Source organism: Bufo gargarizans, chromosome 4, assembly GCF_014858855.1.
Source record: "Bufo gargarizans isolate SCDJY-AF-19 chromosome 4, ASM1485885v1, whole genome shotgun sequence".
NCBI classification, from domain to species: Eukaryota; Metazoa; Chordata; class Amphibia; order Anura; family Bufonidae; genus Bufo; species Bufo gargarizans.
In genome coordinates, this window is record NC_058083.1 from 208,745,399 (window position 1) to 208,762,743 (window position 17,345).

Consider the following 17,345-nt stretch of genomic DNA (forward strand, 5'->3'; position numbering starts at 1 on the left):
ACCGGCACATTATGGGAGGCACTATAGGGGAGAGCGGCACTATGGGGCATTATTTGGGGGCACTACGGGGGAGTGGAGCACTATTGGGGCATATGGTGGCACTAAGAAGGGGCTTTTTTTACTGGCACATTGTGGGGGGAGAGGAGCACTATAGGGGCATCTGCTGGGGCACTAAGGGGCATTTTTTTACTGGCATATTATGGGGGACACTATGGGGAAGGGGGAGAGGAGCACTATGCGGGCATTTACTGGGGCACTATATAGGGGTATTTTATACTGGCATACATTATGGAGACATTAGCTCAACTGCGGGCACTAAGCGGGGGTATTTCATGTACGGTCATATTATAGAGAGAATTAGTACTACTAGGGGGTATTATGGGGAGCTTTACTACTACTGGGGGGCTTTGAGGAACATGATTACTAGGGCACTAAAGGGGCATTATTACTACTAAGTGTGCTCTCGCAGAGAATTATTTCTATTGGTGGGATTTTGGGGAGCACTGTTACTTTGGGAGGCACCCTGGCATAGTATCAGCTTAGCACAATTATTTTTGGAGGACATTATCTTTATACTATTAGTGTCTGGGCGCAGTTATTTTTTAGAGCACTGGGGGCCAATAATTGTTTAAGGGGCACTATCTGTGTGGTAGCAGTATTTCCAGGGGGATTATTTCTGCAGTATAGTATTGGGGATGGCAGAAAAGGGTGTTCAGAAGATGTGAAAACGATGGAAATGTGGGAAACTAATGTCTGTTTGTCAATCTCTGCAGAGACAGGAGATGGCAGAAAAATCATCATGACGGTCTGGTCTGAATGGAGACGATAAAGAAAGAGAACGTCTACAACAAAGGTGATATCACTGGATGTAAGAGGTATGTGGCGTTATGTAGGAGAGGAGATGCTCCGGCTCCTCCACCTGACATCTGCAGAAGGAGGATTCAGAGCTGGGTGAGGACGGCCAAAGGGGGGCAGCAGGCCACGGGCGGGTGGCAGATGGTGGGGGGGGGGAACCACAGGCCTTAAGCAGGATCTGGGGAGGGAGGAGCTTCCTGGCTGTAGCCTGCTGTTTATTGTATAATGTGAAGCAGGCAGTGCAGCCAGGACAGGCCTCCCCTCTCCGTATGGTGTAGAGACAGGCCGCAACTATAGAATGTCAGCGGTACAGTGTTTGTTGGGAGTGGCCTATTATATGTAGGAGGGGCTTTAATAATGGGCGGGGCTAAAATGGGCCACTTGACTGGATTTGCCCCCCAGGACTAAGGCTGCCAGCCCTCCCCTGGGTGCCTTGCAGTCTGGCTAGCCAGGGTGGCTTTGAAGTTGATATACTGTAGGTTTACAAGCTATAGGATGGAGTCAAAGGGGTTGTATATTTTGGTCTAGGATTCCACATGGTTTAAAGCTGGCCATAACCATATACTTTTGTCGACTGACCCTGCCAAGAACAGTGGGTTCGGCCGACAAACTAATGCGAGTGGGGAACTTCTGACTCTCCCCTAAAAGATGATTCGGGCGAGACAATAAAGCCAAATCGATATTTTTTTGGTCTAGCATTCCAGATGGTCTAAAGCTGGTCATAACCCTATACTTCTGTTTGCCAACACACTAATGTGAGTGGGGAGCTTCTGGCTCTCCCCCAACAGATGATTCGGGGGAGACAATCAGGCAAAATCGATATATTTTTGCCTGATTCTTTTGTTCTTCGGTGAGATAAGCCACCACTAGAACAGTCTGGCAGCAGCTTTCTCTGCTCTCCCCATAGCATGCTCAGACATGTTCGGCCGAGCCAAACGTGTACGGGGGGCCTGGAGATAGTGGTCTGCCAAATGATCGTACAGCTATTGAATATGTATGGCCACCTTAAGGTAAAGACAGGGTCATACCTGCTGTCCACTGGATTACTCACCTCTCCAATTTCCAGAATATTCTGTGCTGCATGTGACCGAATGTGAAACATATATACACACACATTTTTACATGCATGCACCCAAATCATTCTGTAACTATAAAGCCAAGCCCAACCGTTCCCGCTGAATTACTAGTCCGGCGACATGTACACATAGATGAATAAAACAGAATCATCAACAGACCAACACAGATTTCCATTTTTAATTTTGCATGAGAAAAAAAATGCATCTCATCAATTATACACATCTTGGGTCTGATAGCAGCACATATATACAATGATGGACGAATGATACACACGTATTCTACACAATCAAGTAGAACTGGAAATTTCAGCAAGATGAATGCATTACATCATATTTAAAAGGAGAACCAAGACCGGTGAAATGAAAACATGTTTCTTCTATGAAAGGGAAAGTAAAGACAAGTATAGGGCAGGAAACTATTTAAACATAACAAAAAGACATGACTAATATTAGTGCAAATAAGGCATATGGTAATGCTCATCGTTACATTGTATACCACCCTCCCTGCCAAAGCGCCAAAGAAACCCCCCCCAACTGATACCTTCCTGTCAACTTTATCCCGAAGAATCTACCAGTCTATAGAGACTGGAGCATTATCTGACGTATACCTGGAATGTGAAGATATCCAATCGTTAAGAGGAGGAAAGACAAACTTGCATGAAAGTGGACACACGGTAAAGAGGGGACATGCTCCACCGCAATAAAAAGTGCTCTTCAAACTGATCTGGAGCAACAATAAATTAATGCCTCGTTTCTCTACGCACTTGTTCATACCGCAAATAACCTCTTGTAATGTAGGGTGATTTACTATCCAGTGTAATATAGCACCAAAAGAACCTAATATACAGTATGCTTTTGTACAATCCTACTGTACCTGAAGATGCTGGAAGACCATTTTAAACCCCAATAAACTATAAGCAGATACATATAATGCAGGCAGCCATTTTGGGGATGTCTCCAATAGTGTAGGTAACCGAGGCGAAGGTTTTGTTTTAGAGCTTACCACCTGCCATGTAAGCAATTCATTAATATTGTTCAATTAACTGGACAGAGATGAGAAGACACTAAATAACATAAAAAATTAAAAAAAGCCTTTTTGCAGACCACTACCAGATCTCGTGATGGACTATAGGGGGCAATTGTAGGAACTTGATAACATAGGATGCCAAACGCACGGTGAAGCCTGGAAACTACTAATTTCCAGGCTGCCCATGTACGTGCCATCTGAAACAACGCCAAGGACAGTTGCAGCCTGGCAATTGGCGGTAATCCACATGCAGAGAAGATGGCAGGGCCGCACCGTGTACAGACACCTTAACCACCTGCAGGTGCATTCTTTTTAGGCTACATGCAAGACTGCACTGCCCACATGCATTCCAAAATTTGCAGAACAGAACAGACCACCCATAATAGAAATGCCTATTTTTGACAGCAAAACAGACAAGAATAGGACATATTCTATTTTTTTTTGGAGGGCCACGGAACAGAACAGAGGCAGACAGCACTCGGACTGCTGTCCGCATCTTTTGTGGACCCACTGAAGTTAATAGGTCTGCATCCAAGCAGCAAAAATTGCGGCTCAGATGCGGACCCAAACAGCTGTGTACATTTTTTTTTTTTACATGTTTAAGGAAAAGAAAGGCCTAACCATTACATTTTCTTATGTAGGGTAAAACAGGGTTTCAGTTAGGGCCCTTGCAGACAAGCGTTGGTCACACCGAGTCCGCAGTGCAGCTCCCGGCCGGAACTCCCAGCAGTGCTGGGGGTCACATAGCATTATATTGATTTATGATGCTATGTAACCCTTACAGTTCTGGAATGTATTGTATATAACTGACAGCATTATGCCAGTGTTATCCAATACATTCCAGAATTGTAAGGGTTACATAGCATCATAAATCAATATAAGGCTATGCAACCTAGTCAGTGCTGGAAGTTCAGGCCGGGAGCTGCGCTGCGGACTCGCAGCGTGACAAACGCTCGTCTGTAAGGGCCCTTAGGGTTGAGTGATATAGTAATATACCGGTGTCAACGATGTGTTGCAGTATTAAGAAACAGCAATATGGCGATATCAACGTTTCCTAATAACTGCGGTATTTTGTGATGTCATAGGAGCGACCACATGTGCGCTGACCGCTTCTAAAACATCTGCGTCCGGCCGCCTGCACAGTGCATACTAGTACATTACTAACCGCAGCGGCCACCCCCGGCCCATCCTTGCTCCTATTTATTCAAGTCTCCGTCCACATCCGACGTCAGAATCAGATAACGGCTGACCACACAAGTGAGGCGGGCAAATATAGTCAGCAGCCAATCTCTCCCAGTTCCCCTGACTCCTGGCCTGCAAATGTCCTAGCCAAGGCGGGAGAAGAGGAGCAAGAGACCCTAAAAGATAGAAACGGCCCGGGTGTTACCGTCTGTCTATGGCGCCTTTCAGACGAGCGAGTTCCACGCATCAGACTCTCAGTGTCAGTATGCGGTTGCTCCCGTCCTGATATTCCAGCACTGACGGGGTCGTATAGCATTATATTGATTTATGATGCTATGTAACCCTTAGAGTTCTGGAATGTATGTCAGTGTTATCCAACACATTCCAGAACGGTAAGGGTTACAGCATTATAACTCAATATAATGCTATGCAACCCTGTCAGTGCTGGGAGGTTAGGACGGGGGCTGGCGCATACCCACATTGCGAGTCCAATGTGTGGAACTCGCTCATCTGAAAGGGGCCTATGTCTTTAGCGGCCCTGGCTCTGCATGCCCAGGATGATGGCAATTAATCTCTATACTCAATAGCAGGCATTACGGAATAATATACAGGTCATGAAGAGTCCCATCAGTATAAGCCTAATACAGTATGTCTCCCTGTTGCCCCTATACAGGAAGAACTAGACAACACTACTGTATGCGGGCCAGAAGACGTTATTATACCGATTGGGGGGTATATTGTGGCCAAGCCTAATACATTATATTGTGTCCCCCTTACAGTATAGTTCCTGAGTCCAGACCATATAATGTCTCCATTGCCCCATACAGTATAACGTCTCCTGGTGGCCCCATGCAGTATATTGACTCCTTGTGGCCCGCTGCCTGGCCAGCCCATACAGTATATAAAGTCTCCTTGTGGCCCGCTGCCTGCCCAGCCCATACAGTATATAATGTCTCCTTGTGGCCTACTGCCTGCCCAGCCCATACAGTATATAATGTCTCCTTGAGGCCTACTGCCTGCCCAGCCCATACAGTATATAATGTCTCCTTGTGGCCTACTGCCTGCCCAGCCAACCTATACAGTAGATAATGTCTCCTTGTGGCCTGCGGCACTGCCTGCCCAGGCACAAGCCATACAATATATAATGTCTCCTTGTGGCCCAATGTTATGTTATCTGGTAAAGGATATGGAAATATATATTTTTTCCTGTAAATCCTATGCCTACTTCCAATAGGAGCAATTGTAAAATGTTTTATATTTTACAATTAAAAGACCTGAAGCACAAGTCCGTGTTCTGAGTGTTTTTTCTTCTAATAGGTATTTGTGATATAGAACAGTGTTTCCCAACCAGTGTGCCTCCAGCTGTTGCAAAACTACAACTCCCAGCATGCCTGGACAGTCTTTGGCTGTGCGGGCATGCTGGGAGTTGTAGTTTTGCAACAGCTGGAGGCACACTGGTTGGGAAACACTGATATAGAAGATAGATTATATATATATATATCCATCTATCTCTATCTCGTTATCTCGATAAATTTCTTAATATCGTTATTATGGGAATATTTTTGATATCGCCCAACCCTAGTTTCAGTGTGCACTGTATAAGTAAGGTGTAGACAGGTGTAAGGAATCTAAAAATGTATATTCACTGGAATACGTGCACTTTGAAGACTAACATTAAACTTACAATATTGTAATTCGTTCAAAATTAGAAAATAAATCACTACTTTTGACCATTATTTCTCAAAGAGGGCTCATTCCAAATGACTGTTTATGTGTGCTCCGTGCCCTCTAGAAACAGTCTGCAAGCATGCACGCATATACTGTGCTGTATTGGCGATTTACAAGGAAATATATATTATGAGCTGGGAATAATATATTACTACAGTTTCCCAGAGCACAGGTGGCATAGTCTCAGCAGAAGTACAATATAGTATTTTAAAGGGAGTCTGTTGCCAGGAAATTCACTGGTAAACCAGGCACAGTGCCTTGTACAGCTAGCTCGCTATGTGTAATGATACCTTTCACTCAGTGATTTGTTGCTTTATTCTGCACAAAAAGTGCTTTTAATGAATATGTAAAAATCAGCAGTTAAGTACACAGAGGGCAGGTCCAAGCCACTCTGTGCACCCTTGCTCCTACTTCCTCCGTTAGCCCCTCCCTCGGCTTCTTGATTGACAGGGCAGGGCTCCTGCATCATCATCTTGCCTCGCCCAGTCAATCAAGGAGGAGATGGAGAGTCTGGCAGAGAAAGCAGGAGGCACAAGGGTGCACAGAGTGGCTTGGGCTTGCCCAAGGTGCACTTAACTGCTTATTTGCATATTGATTAAAAGTATTTTTTTTCTCCAGAAAGAAGCAATAGAATCAGCTGGGGTAGCTCTACAAGGCATTGTGCCTGGTTTAATGGTGGTTTTCCTGGTGACTCATTTTAAGGAGACTCTACCTAGAAAAAATAAAAATAAAATTGAATTGGATACTGAGTGACTTGACATTATATTCCAGTAAGAGTCATTTAAGAGATGAAACTTTCAAAGTAAAAAAAAGTGCCTTTAAATTTAATCTGAATATTTTTTATGGACTCATGTAGCAATTTCCAGTAAAATGTCACTATGTATGAATATCACATTTATTGTACTTCCTATCAACTTAAAGAGGACCTTTCACCTCGCCTGACATGTCTGTTTTAATAGCTTCATGCATTCCCCACGTATTAACCATTCTGGAGCAGCTATTCTTATGTCTGTAGGTTGTCCTATTCCTCTATTATTTATACTAGAAGTTATGAATAATTGCTAGCAGTCTGCAGAAAGGGTACAGAGGGGTGGTAACTAATTGGGGGGGGGGCGGGTGTACCTGCACAGTCTGACAATGACAGCACTGATTAGATACAGTGAGTCTTTGCAGGTACACCCCCCCCCCCCCCCCCCCCAACTGGTTACCTCCCTTACTGAAGGTTAATAGCAATTCATTCATAACTTCTAGTAGAAATAATAGAGGAATGGGACAACATAGAACCCTAAGAATAGCTGCTCCAGAATTGTTATTACATGGGGAACACATGTAGCTATTAAAACAGGCATGTCAGGAGTGGTGAAAGGTCCTCTTTGAAGGATCCAGAAAACCAACTTCACTGCAGTCAACCATTCTAGAGCAGCTTAAATGTAGGCCACCTTAGATATCTGATGTTGGTATTTCACGATCAGAGCCACAAATGATGAATGCCTTGTGTTACACAAGGGAAGCCCAATGAAATTCATTTATTACCAAAACATAAATCTAATTTCTCAATATGTAGACAAATTAAATAGACAATGCAAACATAAAATGGTCATTAAGGCTCATGTTCTCCCTTAAAACTAAAAATGATCAAAGCAGCATATGAAATAGTAATTTACCGTTTCAAAATTTGCAAAGTCCTGCACAATCAGGATTAGAAAGTTCATATTGTTCTCGACAGATCCAATCTATGCTGGATATGTAAAAACAAGACAGCACACAGACTACACATCAAGTCTTCATGTAAGCATGTGACAGTCTCAGAAAAACTTGTCATCAATCCTAAAGTGAGGCCTGGTTACATCGTCAGGGTTAATAAAGACAGAGATGGATTTTCCTGGGTTCTCAGTCACTAGCTGTTGCAATTTTTTGGCTAACCGGTCATCAGGTTGGTTATTGTCTCCGCCATCAGACTGTGGTGATGGTATGCTGGTGGTGCTCCCCCTTCTTTGGATATCCATGGTGAGCCTGTTTGCTGCCTTGACATGTTCTATGGCCGTTCGGAGGTGTTCTGCTGGATCGGACCTCACAGAAGAGAGCTTCCGAGCGTGTAACATAACAGTCTCCTCTGAAAGGTGCTCAAGCATATTGCACTGAGGAATGAAGTAATTGGGGCACATTTTGTTGACTAAGCAATGCTGAAGATCATCAATAAGACCCAAAAGAAAATGGGCAGCGTAATCGTCTTGAGCCAAGTAATTAGCTGGAAGTCTGTCACAAGCCCATAGCATCATACTACGGAGATGGTATGGACTGATAGCTTTTGGTCTTGATAAAAGCTTTATGATTATGGCTTTACAAGATTGATAGCCTTGCATTAAGCTACTGGAAATGCATTTCTTCAGCTGTACCTCACTTCTAGCAAACGATAACCTCCATTCATTATCTTTTTTACCCTTATAGGAGCAAGCTGGTACTAAATAAAAGCCACTTATTACTTCTTCTTCTGTGATCTTGCCATCCCAAAAATGGTTTTCCATTAGCCAACTCTGAGCTACAGCCGGCCAACCCTTGAAAGACACCACAGGAACAATATCGTACATCATGCGACTGCTACCAACGCCCAAAATGATCGTAATAATTGTACCATTTTTTTCGACCTTCTCTACCTTGGGCATCCCTCTCTGAGGTTTCTTCTGGATCTCAGACAACACAATGCTGATTGATTCATGGAACCAGTCTGCAACTTTTGTAGGAGAGAAAAAAAAATTAGTAGCCCCGTTGATATGGTCAACTATTGTACAACAATCTTTCCATTTGGCGATAGTCCCTTCATCAAACAAGCGAAGGCTAAGCCATGAATGACAGAGGGCAGAATGGCGCATATCCAGTGTGACCGGTTGGTTTCGGTCATGGAGTTTTAAAGCTGGCACAAGTAGAGTAAAATCCATGTCATAGTCGGTTCCACGGGCATAAACATTTAACTCATCCAAATCCAGGTCAACGACTCCTTCTCGAACACCGCCTGAAAGTAGCAAGTACTCATTGGCTACAGGCAACTTCTGGTCTAGTTTCTGAACCATACCTGAAAACAGAACAAGCAAAATGGTTAGCATACCAGCAATATAAAAGCATGGCTGTTAAAAGAGGCAATAGTAGGACAAAAATGCCCATTATTAGGCTACTTTCACATCTGCGTTATTGCCTGATCTGGTAGGGATCAGCAAAAACCCTTTCATCATGATAATACAACCGGCTGCATTCATTATGAACGGATCCGGTTGTATTATCTCTCAAATAGCCATGACAGATCCGTCTCTAAAACCATTATTTATCAGTCAATGGGTGCTGGTTACGTTTTCTTGTGTGTCAGAGAAAACGGATCCGGCACCATTGACTTGCATTGTGTTTCATGCCGGATCAGTCTTGCTCCACATACCAGGATGCGCACCAAAACGTTGCTTGCAGCGGTTTTCTGTCCGGCATGGGAACACAACAAAATTGAACTGAACGCATTCTGGTCAACTCCGTTCAGTTTTGTCCCCTTTGACAATGAACGGGGACAAAAAACTAAAGCGTTTTCCTCTGGCTTTGAGATCCTATGACTGATCTCAATACCGGAAAGGAAAAATGCTGGTGTGAAAGTAGCCTTAGAAAACCATTTTGCACAAAGGCTTAGCAGATCTAGGTACAGTACACAGTGTGATAAAAAATAAATAAAAAAAAATCTACGGCCTTTCCAGATTTGTTTTTAAAGAGGCACTAAACAGAATATAAACTGAAAAGTTAAAGGGGTTGTGTTGTACTTAGTATGGAACATGTCTGGTATTGCAACTCGGCCCTATTCAAGTGAATGCGGTTGAGTTTTAATACATATTAGCCCAGGTACCAGTGTTGTGCCGTTACTGTTGAGAATGAAAGGAAAAAAACAAAAAAACAAACAAAAAAACAAAAAAAAAACACAGGATTTTTAAAAGAGGTTGTCCTAGGGCATATGGAGATTGCAAACCAGCATTTGCACTTGTTCTGGCAGACTAGAGCTGTCCATGTATTAACATGGCTCCATGTAATACTGCATAATGGCTGCTGCATGGGAAAGGTTTTCCCGGTGGCTGCTTCTCCAGCAAAAACAGGGGTTTGCCGATGTTATCAGTAACCATTACCATGTTCACCACCATGGCAGCTGCCAAAGGGGTCGTCTATGGTGAGAAGAGGGGCAGCTTAGAGTCTATGAGGGAGATTTATCAAACTGGTGTAATGGAAAACCGATTTAGTTGCCCCTAACAACTAATCAGATTTTACCTTTCATTTTCTAAAGGAGCGCTGAAAAATGAAAGGTGGAATCTGATTGGTTGAATTGGATCTGATTTACAGCAGTATGATAAATTTCCCCCTATATATACTGGGCTACTAGGTCTGGAAGACCAGACCTGTCCTATCAACTGGTTAGCACTGGCAAAAGCAAGGCTTCTACTGACACAGCAAGCGAACAGTTAAGGTTTCATTCGAATGCGTGTTAATTATGAAGCTTAGTTTAAAATGTAAATTTTAGAAATGCTCCCGGGATGGACAGATACTAAAATGCCAGGGGTTTCAGACAGGATGCTTAATTAGACCAGGTGGCACTGCTGATGTAAACCTGCTACCCGCTCTCCGAAGCCTCGTCAGATCAATGCCAGGTCTGTCTGCCATGTTCTCAAGCTTTTAAGCATCAATTAAGAAAACTTTCAACTTGGCAGACAAGCCATATAAAAGTAAGCCAAGTGCATTAAGCCTTACTGAGGCTAATGGACATCAATCGGAGGCCTATCCATAATGCAAGAGTGGTTATAGGGGCAACAATGCATGTACAATTAAGCCTGGGAAATGGGCAGTTTCAGACGATGGCCTTAGACGTCTACAACTTGCATTGTTCACACATTTAGAATTTGCTGAATCAAATATCGGCAGCAGAAATCCAAGGCTAAAACGGATTTTCTCGGAAGGGCCACGTGGCTTAGTCCAACTGTTATTCACTGGACTGCTCTGTGTCCTTTCCAGAATCCCTGAGCGTAATAAGGGCTCATTCAAACAAACGTATGCTGTCCGCAAAAATACGGATCCGTTTTTTTTCGCGGACAGTTCAGCATGTCTGCAAAAAAACTGATTGCGTTCCGGTTTTTTGCTGATCCATAGGCTTCAATAGGGCCATGTCCTGAATTTCACTGACAAAGTATAGAACATGTTCCATTTTTTTGCTGAGCCGTGCAATTGAAGAAAAGGGGGCCATAGAAACAAATGGGAAAGCATCAAATCCGCAAAAAAACAGATCCGCATTTTTTGCGGACAGCATACAGCCGTCTGAATGAGCCCTTATGAACATGTTGTGGATTTTAAAATCCACTGAGAATGGATGCATTCTGTGAGGATTTACACAAGGAGGCTGGATCCAAGGTCTGACAGAATGCTGAATGTGTGAACATGGCCTTACTCTGATCAGAAGTCCACCGGGTGCAGTGAAAGCGTTCAGACCTCTTGTGTCTCAACCAGGGGTGCTCAACCTGTGGCCCTCCAGCAGTACATGCAGGCTGTCCAGGCATACTGGAGGGACGCAGGTGGTGTATCCCTGGTCTAAACTCAGCTGGTTTACAGTTCTCTTTCTAGTTTCACACTAGCGCTTGCGATCTCTCTGCATTCCGGCATTGCGTGCAGCAGTTTTCCGGATCTCCGCCAGTATGAAACTGTGCTGTCAGTTTTTTTCCCTGTAGACCCATTAGCCAGCGTTAGGTCAGTATTTTGCATCAGTATTTGTAAACCTACTCAGGAGTGAGTCCAAAATGGATGAAGCAGAAATATTTCAATGATTCTTTTTTCTCTGTAGATTCCACTACTGGTTTTGGCTTACAAAAACTGACCAAATACTGAGCAAATAATGACCGTTTGAAAGGGGCCATTCACTTGTAAAAGTGAGTACTAAAAGACAATGGAAACAGAACATTGTCTCCTTTGAAGGTCTGTTTGAAAACCCAGTTCAATTCTTCAACTGCAACCAGATCTACATTTAGAAGCTGTGAGAGAGAGAGAGCTGCGGCAGAAAGGACATGCCCCCAACTTCCCTGAGAAAGGACACATCCCCTGAGCTGCCAGCTTGAAATCTTTCTAGCATAGCAAAGGCTGGTGAGATCTTGGTATCCATGTACTATATCAAGGTCGCATGATTCCTCATTTAAAGTGAGGAAGCCTATATCATTTATCACCATTTCTAAGTCCAGACAGTTATAAAACTTGTATCTGCCAGACATCTCATAACCTGAATACATGAATACTACACAAACACACAGCTCTATGATTGTAAAATCAGATAAAGCCAATAAACTAATCATTTTATCACTGAATGTCACAAATACTATCCATATAGTGAATGCACAGAGAGAACTGTTTTGGAAAATGTTGATCTAGTGCAGACAGTCCTTTCATTCACCACTAGATGGAGCCACAGTCCCTATAGACCTACAGGCTGCATGCTGGGTCTTGTAACCCTCCAGGCGGATGTACTGAAAACCTTATTAATTGTTAAACTGATTAGGATATTCTTTGTCGACAGGCCTATTACTAGATCAATTAGGATCAGTTGTCTCAGTAAATCTTGTATTAACCATTGTTCTGGATTTAATAGGAAAGGCTGAGGAACATAAAAAAAAAAAAAAAAAAAAAAAAAAGTGGAATTAAAATGTAAAGGCTTTGCATAATCCAGAGAGTTTATAGGAAAAAGTGGCGCGGCTATTCACTGGTATAATGAGTTTTGTGCTTCTCTAAGCTCTAAATTCTAAGTGAAGGTATTTACATGGTTAGAGACTTGGAGATCACGCCACAATCCACAATAAGACAAGAGCAGTCGGAACGTTACTATAGAAATTTGCTAAAACGGCATAAATCACATCCTGTCGGGGATTACAGTGAAGTCAGCTGAAACCAGAGCTTAAAGTGGTCGTCCTGCCAGATATATTGATGACCTATACTAGTCAGGATTGATCAATATCTGATTGGTAGGGGTCCGATACCCAGGACCCCCACCGATCAGCTGTCTGAAGAGGAGGCGGTGCGGTAACGCAGTGTAATTCAAGTGAATGGAACGACTACCTGTAATTACACTACGCCACCGCTCCACAGGAGACAACACGTAGTGTAAAGTAGAGGGAGCGCCGCCTCCTCAAACAGCTGATCGGTGGGGGTGCCAGGCGTTGGACCTCCTCTGATCTGATATTGATGACCTATACTAGTCAGGATTGATCAATATCTGATTGGTAGGGGTCCGACACCCAGGACCCCCACCGATCAGCTGTCTGAAGAGGAGGCGGTGCGGTAATGTGTAATTCAAGTGAATGGAACGACTACCTGTAATTACACTACGCCACCGCTCCACAGGAGACAACACGTAGTGTAAACAGAGGGAGCGCCGCCTCCTCAAACAGCTGATCGGCAGGGGTGCCAGGCGTTAGACCTTCTCTGATCTGATATTGATGACCTATACTAGTCAGGATTGATCAATATCTGATTGGTAGGGGTCCGACACCCAGGACCCCCACCGATCAGCTGTCTGAAGAGGAGGCGGTGCGGTAATGTGTAATTCAAGTGAATGGAACGACTACCTGTAATTACACTACGCCACCGCTCCACAGGAGACAACACGTAGTGTAAACAGAGGGAGCGCCGCCTCCTCAAACAGCTGATCGGCAGGGGTGCCAGGCGTTAGACCTTCTCTGATCTGATATTGATGACCTATACTAGTCAGGATTGATCAATATCTGATTGGTAGGGGTCCGACACCCAGGACCCCCACCGATCAGCTGTCTGAAGAGGAGGCGGTGCGGTAACGCAGTGCAATTCAAGTGAATGGAACGACTACCTGTAATTACACTACGCCACCGCTCCACAGGAGACAACACGTAGTGTAAACAGAGGGAGCGCCGCCTCCTCAAACAGCTGATCGGCAGGGGTGCCAGGCGTTAGACCTTCTCTGATCTGATATCGATGGCCTATCCTGACGATAGGTCATCAATATACATGGCCGGACAAGCCCTTTAATGTGGATCCATGTTGGTATCCGTTTACCGTCACTGCAAACAATGGGGAAGATTTATCAAAACTGGTGTAAAGGAAAACTGGCTTAGTCACCCCTAGCAACCAGATTCCACCTTTAATTTTTTAAAGCTCGTTGGGATTATCAAAATGTAAAGTATTTTTATACAGTTTTTTCCCCACAACTGCAGCCTTCTATGTTACAAGGACACTTTTACATCAGAATTAAAGTAGCACTCTCACTAAAAAGTTTTATTCTCTGACCTGTTAGAAAGGTCCATGATGTAAACTGTAGTGACTATAGTGACCAGCCACTATATTTGTGAGTTATCCCCTGCCTTCTTAACCTCAGCTGTGTCATGTGACCAACACTCTGACATAGGAGAGGAAGTCAGTTACTTCTCTATTCATTACTAGGAGACTGATATTGAGGAATATATAGAGAAACTGACTTCATGTCCCAAAAAAAAGACGCTGTGTTATTTGGATAGTCGGAGTGTTGATCACATGACACAGCTGAGGATCAGAAGGAAGGGATACTTCGCAACTACAGCCACCAGTTAAACCATATAAAAAAAATACCTTCACTACAGTTTACTTCCGATAGGTACCTAACAGGTCAGTGAATAACATTTTTTGTGGGAGTGCTTCTTTAACAGCATAGTCCTTTGCAAATGAGCTCATGCTATTGCGGATTTGTACATCTCAGGGGTAATTGGCCACCCACAGACAGGGGCACAAAAAGTTTTCGGCAAAATTCAAATCAGACCTAAAAAGTTTGCCATGCTTCGCAATGCTAAATTATGGAGTTAGTGTCCGTAAAGCACCATCTGGCAGCACAGCTATATGAAAAATATGGTGCCCTTCAATAATATGTTTGGAGTGACTATGTTTAGCCGTGACCCCTTATTTTCTTAACTTTTAAAAAAAAACTTTTGCAAAGCAAGTTTCTGCTATATACTCCGTGTGATAAATGTGCCTCCGTATGTATACAAAATACTGTAGTGACAAGCCAGTCCTGTTAGAGGACTCCTAATTATCACTTCGGGACAAAAATACATTCACAATATCGGTGTGATACACTGTAACGACCACTAGGAGGCATGTGTGCTCTAATAAAACTGGATGATACAGATAGGCAACTAACTGCAAAATTCTCCTTACTCCAATTCTCTCTCTCTCTCTCTCTCTCTCTCTCTCTCTCTCGATTAACACCTTTCCTTTGTTAAACAAGTGTGTCTCAGTCGTTGCAGATTTGACAGAATCAGATTGTGTAGGGACATATGCTTAGTTTCCATTTTAGTCATACTTTTCTAGGGGGAGTACCAGATGAACTACAAACTTCAGATCTATACTGAGTCTGACTATCTTTTATATTCAAGCAATTTAGAGAAACTAAGTACAGCTGGAGTTCTCCCATAAAGGTGCTATGGTGTTCTATAACTACTTAAAAAACAAAACACCAGGCTGTATTTTGTAAGGTTCTGTTCACACTGCTGTCATGGTTTCACTTCTACCAGAGGCCACAATGACAGACCGTTTTGTAGGGGGTCTTTAATTTTTGGGATGAAAAAAAAAAAAATGCACCTTAGGCCTCATACACACGCCTCTTTGCGGACAAGAATAGGCATTTATATTGCCGGTGCCCGTTTTGCGGATCCGCGGTTTGCGGACTAAAAAACAAAAACGGCACGGCCGTGTGCATGAGGCCTTATGAGGAGAAAAATACGGTACTTGCATCCCTCATGTAATCGTTCTGGATCATCTATTCTTCTGACACGGTGTCATTCCTTTATTATTCCTGCTAGAAGTTATGAATGAATTACTAGCAGTTTGCAATGAAGGTCCAGCTGGGATGTTACTACTTGGGAGTGTGTGTATGTGCAGTCTGACATCCAATCAGCACTGCAGTGACAGATTGTGCAGTGAGACACCCCCAAATGGTAACGCTGGACCTTCATTGCAAACTGCTAGTAATTCATAACTTCAAGCAGGAATAATAAAGGAAAGATATTAGAATAGATGCTCCACAGTTGTTATTACAAGGGGAATGCAGGAGAGGTTACAGGACCACTAACAGGACATAAGGGGCCGTCAGATGTCTAGAGGCGGCTTTCTTTTCTCTCTTCATTGACAACACATACATGATAGTTTCAACTAAGCATGTACGTGTGTGTTTTGGGGGCAAGGAGTCGCCAGAGAGAGTCGTCTGGTTGACCGCTATTGAACATGTATAGGCTCCCTAAAAATGAGAAGGGGATACCACTGTCCATCATAAAAAATAAATAAAAAAATAAGCATCCTAGAGATGGAGTATCATCCAATCATGCCGAAAAACAAACTATGGCAAATGCTTATGTTTTTGTTTCTATATAATCTACATTGGATTACAATAAATGACTTATTGCATAAGACGTCTCAGCTACAATAAAGCAATATCCTCTTTTCTCTGGAGAAATGGCTACTGTGCCTTTAATGACCTGATACGCTGGTTTTCCAGCAGAGGGCAGCATCAGCGTTCATCTCGCTACATTCATAAAATGCAAGTCATCTTATTAGCTCGGAGATCTGAGGGGATTTACATTTAATGCTAAAGTTTTGGAATGTAAAAGCCTTTACCGAAAATGAATTCGGATTTACATAATGCATGATCTCCTTTGTACGGCGATTAAACGGATCAGGGCGCCACGGTTCCAGGACAAGATTCGTTTAGCGTGGTACACAACCTAGGCTACTTTCACACTCACGTTTTGTGCGAATCGGTCATGGACGGATCCGTTCAGATAATACAACCGTCTGCATCCGTTCATAACGGATCCGTTTGTATTATCTTTAACATAGCCAAGACGGATCCTTCTTGAACACCATTGACTTACATTGTGTATCAAGACGTATCCGTTTGCCTCTGCATCGCCTGCCGGACGCCAAAATGCTGCAAGCAGCGTTTTGGTGTCGGCCTCCAGAGCCGAATGGAGACTGAACGGAGACAAATTGATGCATTCTGAAGGGATCCTTATCCATTCAGAATGCATTAGGGCGTTTTGGACCGCTTGTGAGAGCCCTGAACGGATCTCACCAACAGAAAGCCAAAACGCCAGTGTAAAAGTGGACTAATAGCAGGAACCATTCACCGCTCCGTCTCAGGGGAAGGCCAGGCGTTCCCACTCATTTTCCTGTATCAGGAGTCAGAGGGTGAAACAGACGCGGCTTTCTTGGGCTTCCATTTCCTGCCTCTCTCCCAGCAAGACACCAGAGGGCCCACAACAAAAAGGAGACCACCATTAGCATATCAAGGAGAGGGTGATTTATTGAGGGATGGTAGGAGAATTTGCAGTTCTGACCCCACAATAAGACATCATGGGGCTGTGGGACATAAAACAGTGAGGGACGGCGTCCAGATTCTTCTCCACAGGTTTAACCCCATCAATGCCACA

General features: G+C 43.6%; 1 protein-coding gene across 1 annotated transcript in view; it reads right to left on the bottom strand.

Annotated features, from left to right (window-relative positions):
• Positions 1-7,175: 7,175 nt before the first annotated feature.
• The window catches only part of MB21D2 (Mab-21 domain containing 2), an 86,593-nt gene continuing 76,423 nt past the window's right edge, over positions 7,176-17,345 (bottom strand). Inside the window, exon 2 of the mRNA XM_044291103.1 lies at positions 7,176-8,938. Coding sequence (XP_044147038.1) covers positions 7,674-8,938 — 1,265 coding nt within the window. The 3' untranslated portion in view covers positions 7,176-7,673. The remainder of the gene's footprint in view (positions 8,939-17,345) is intronic.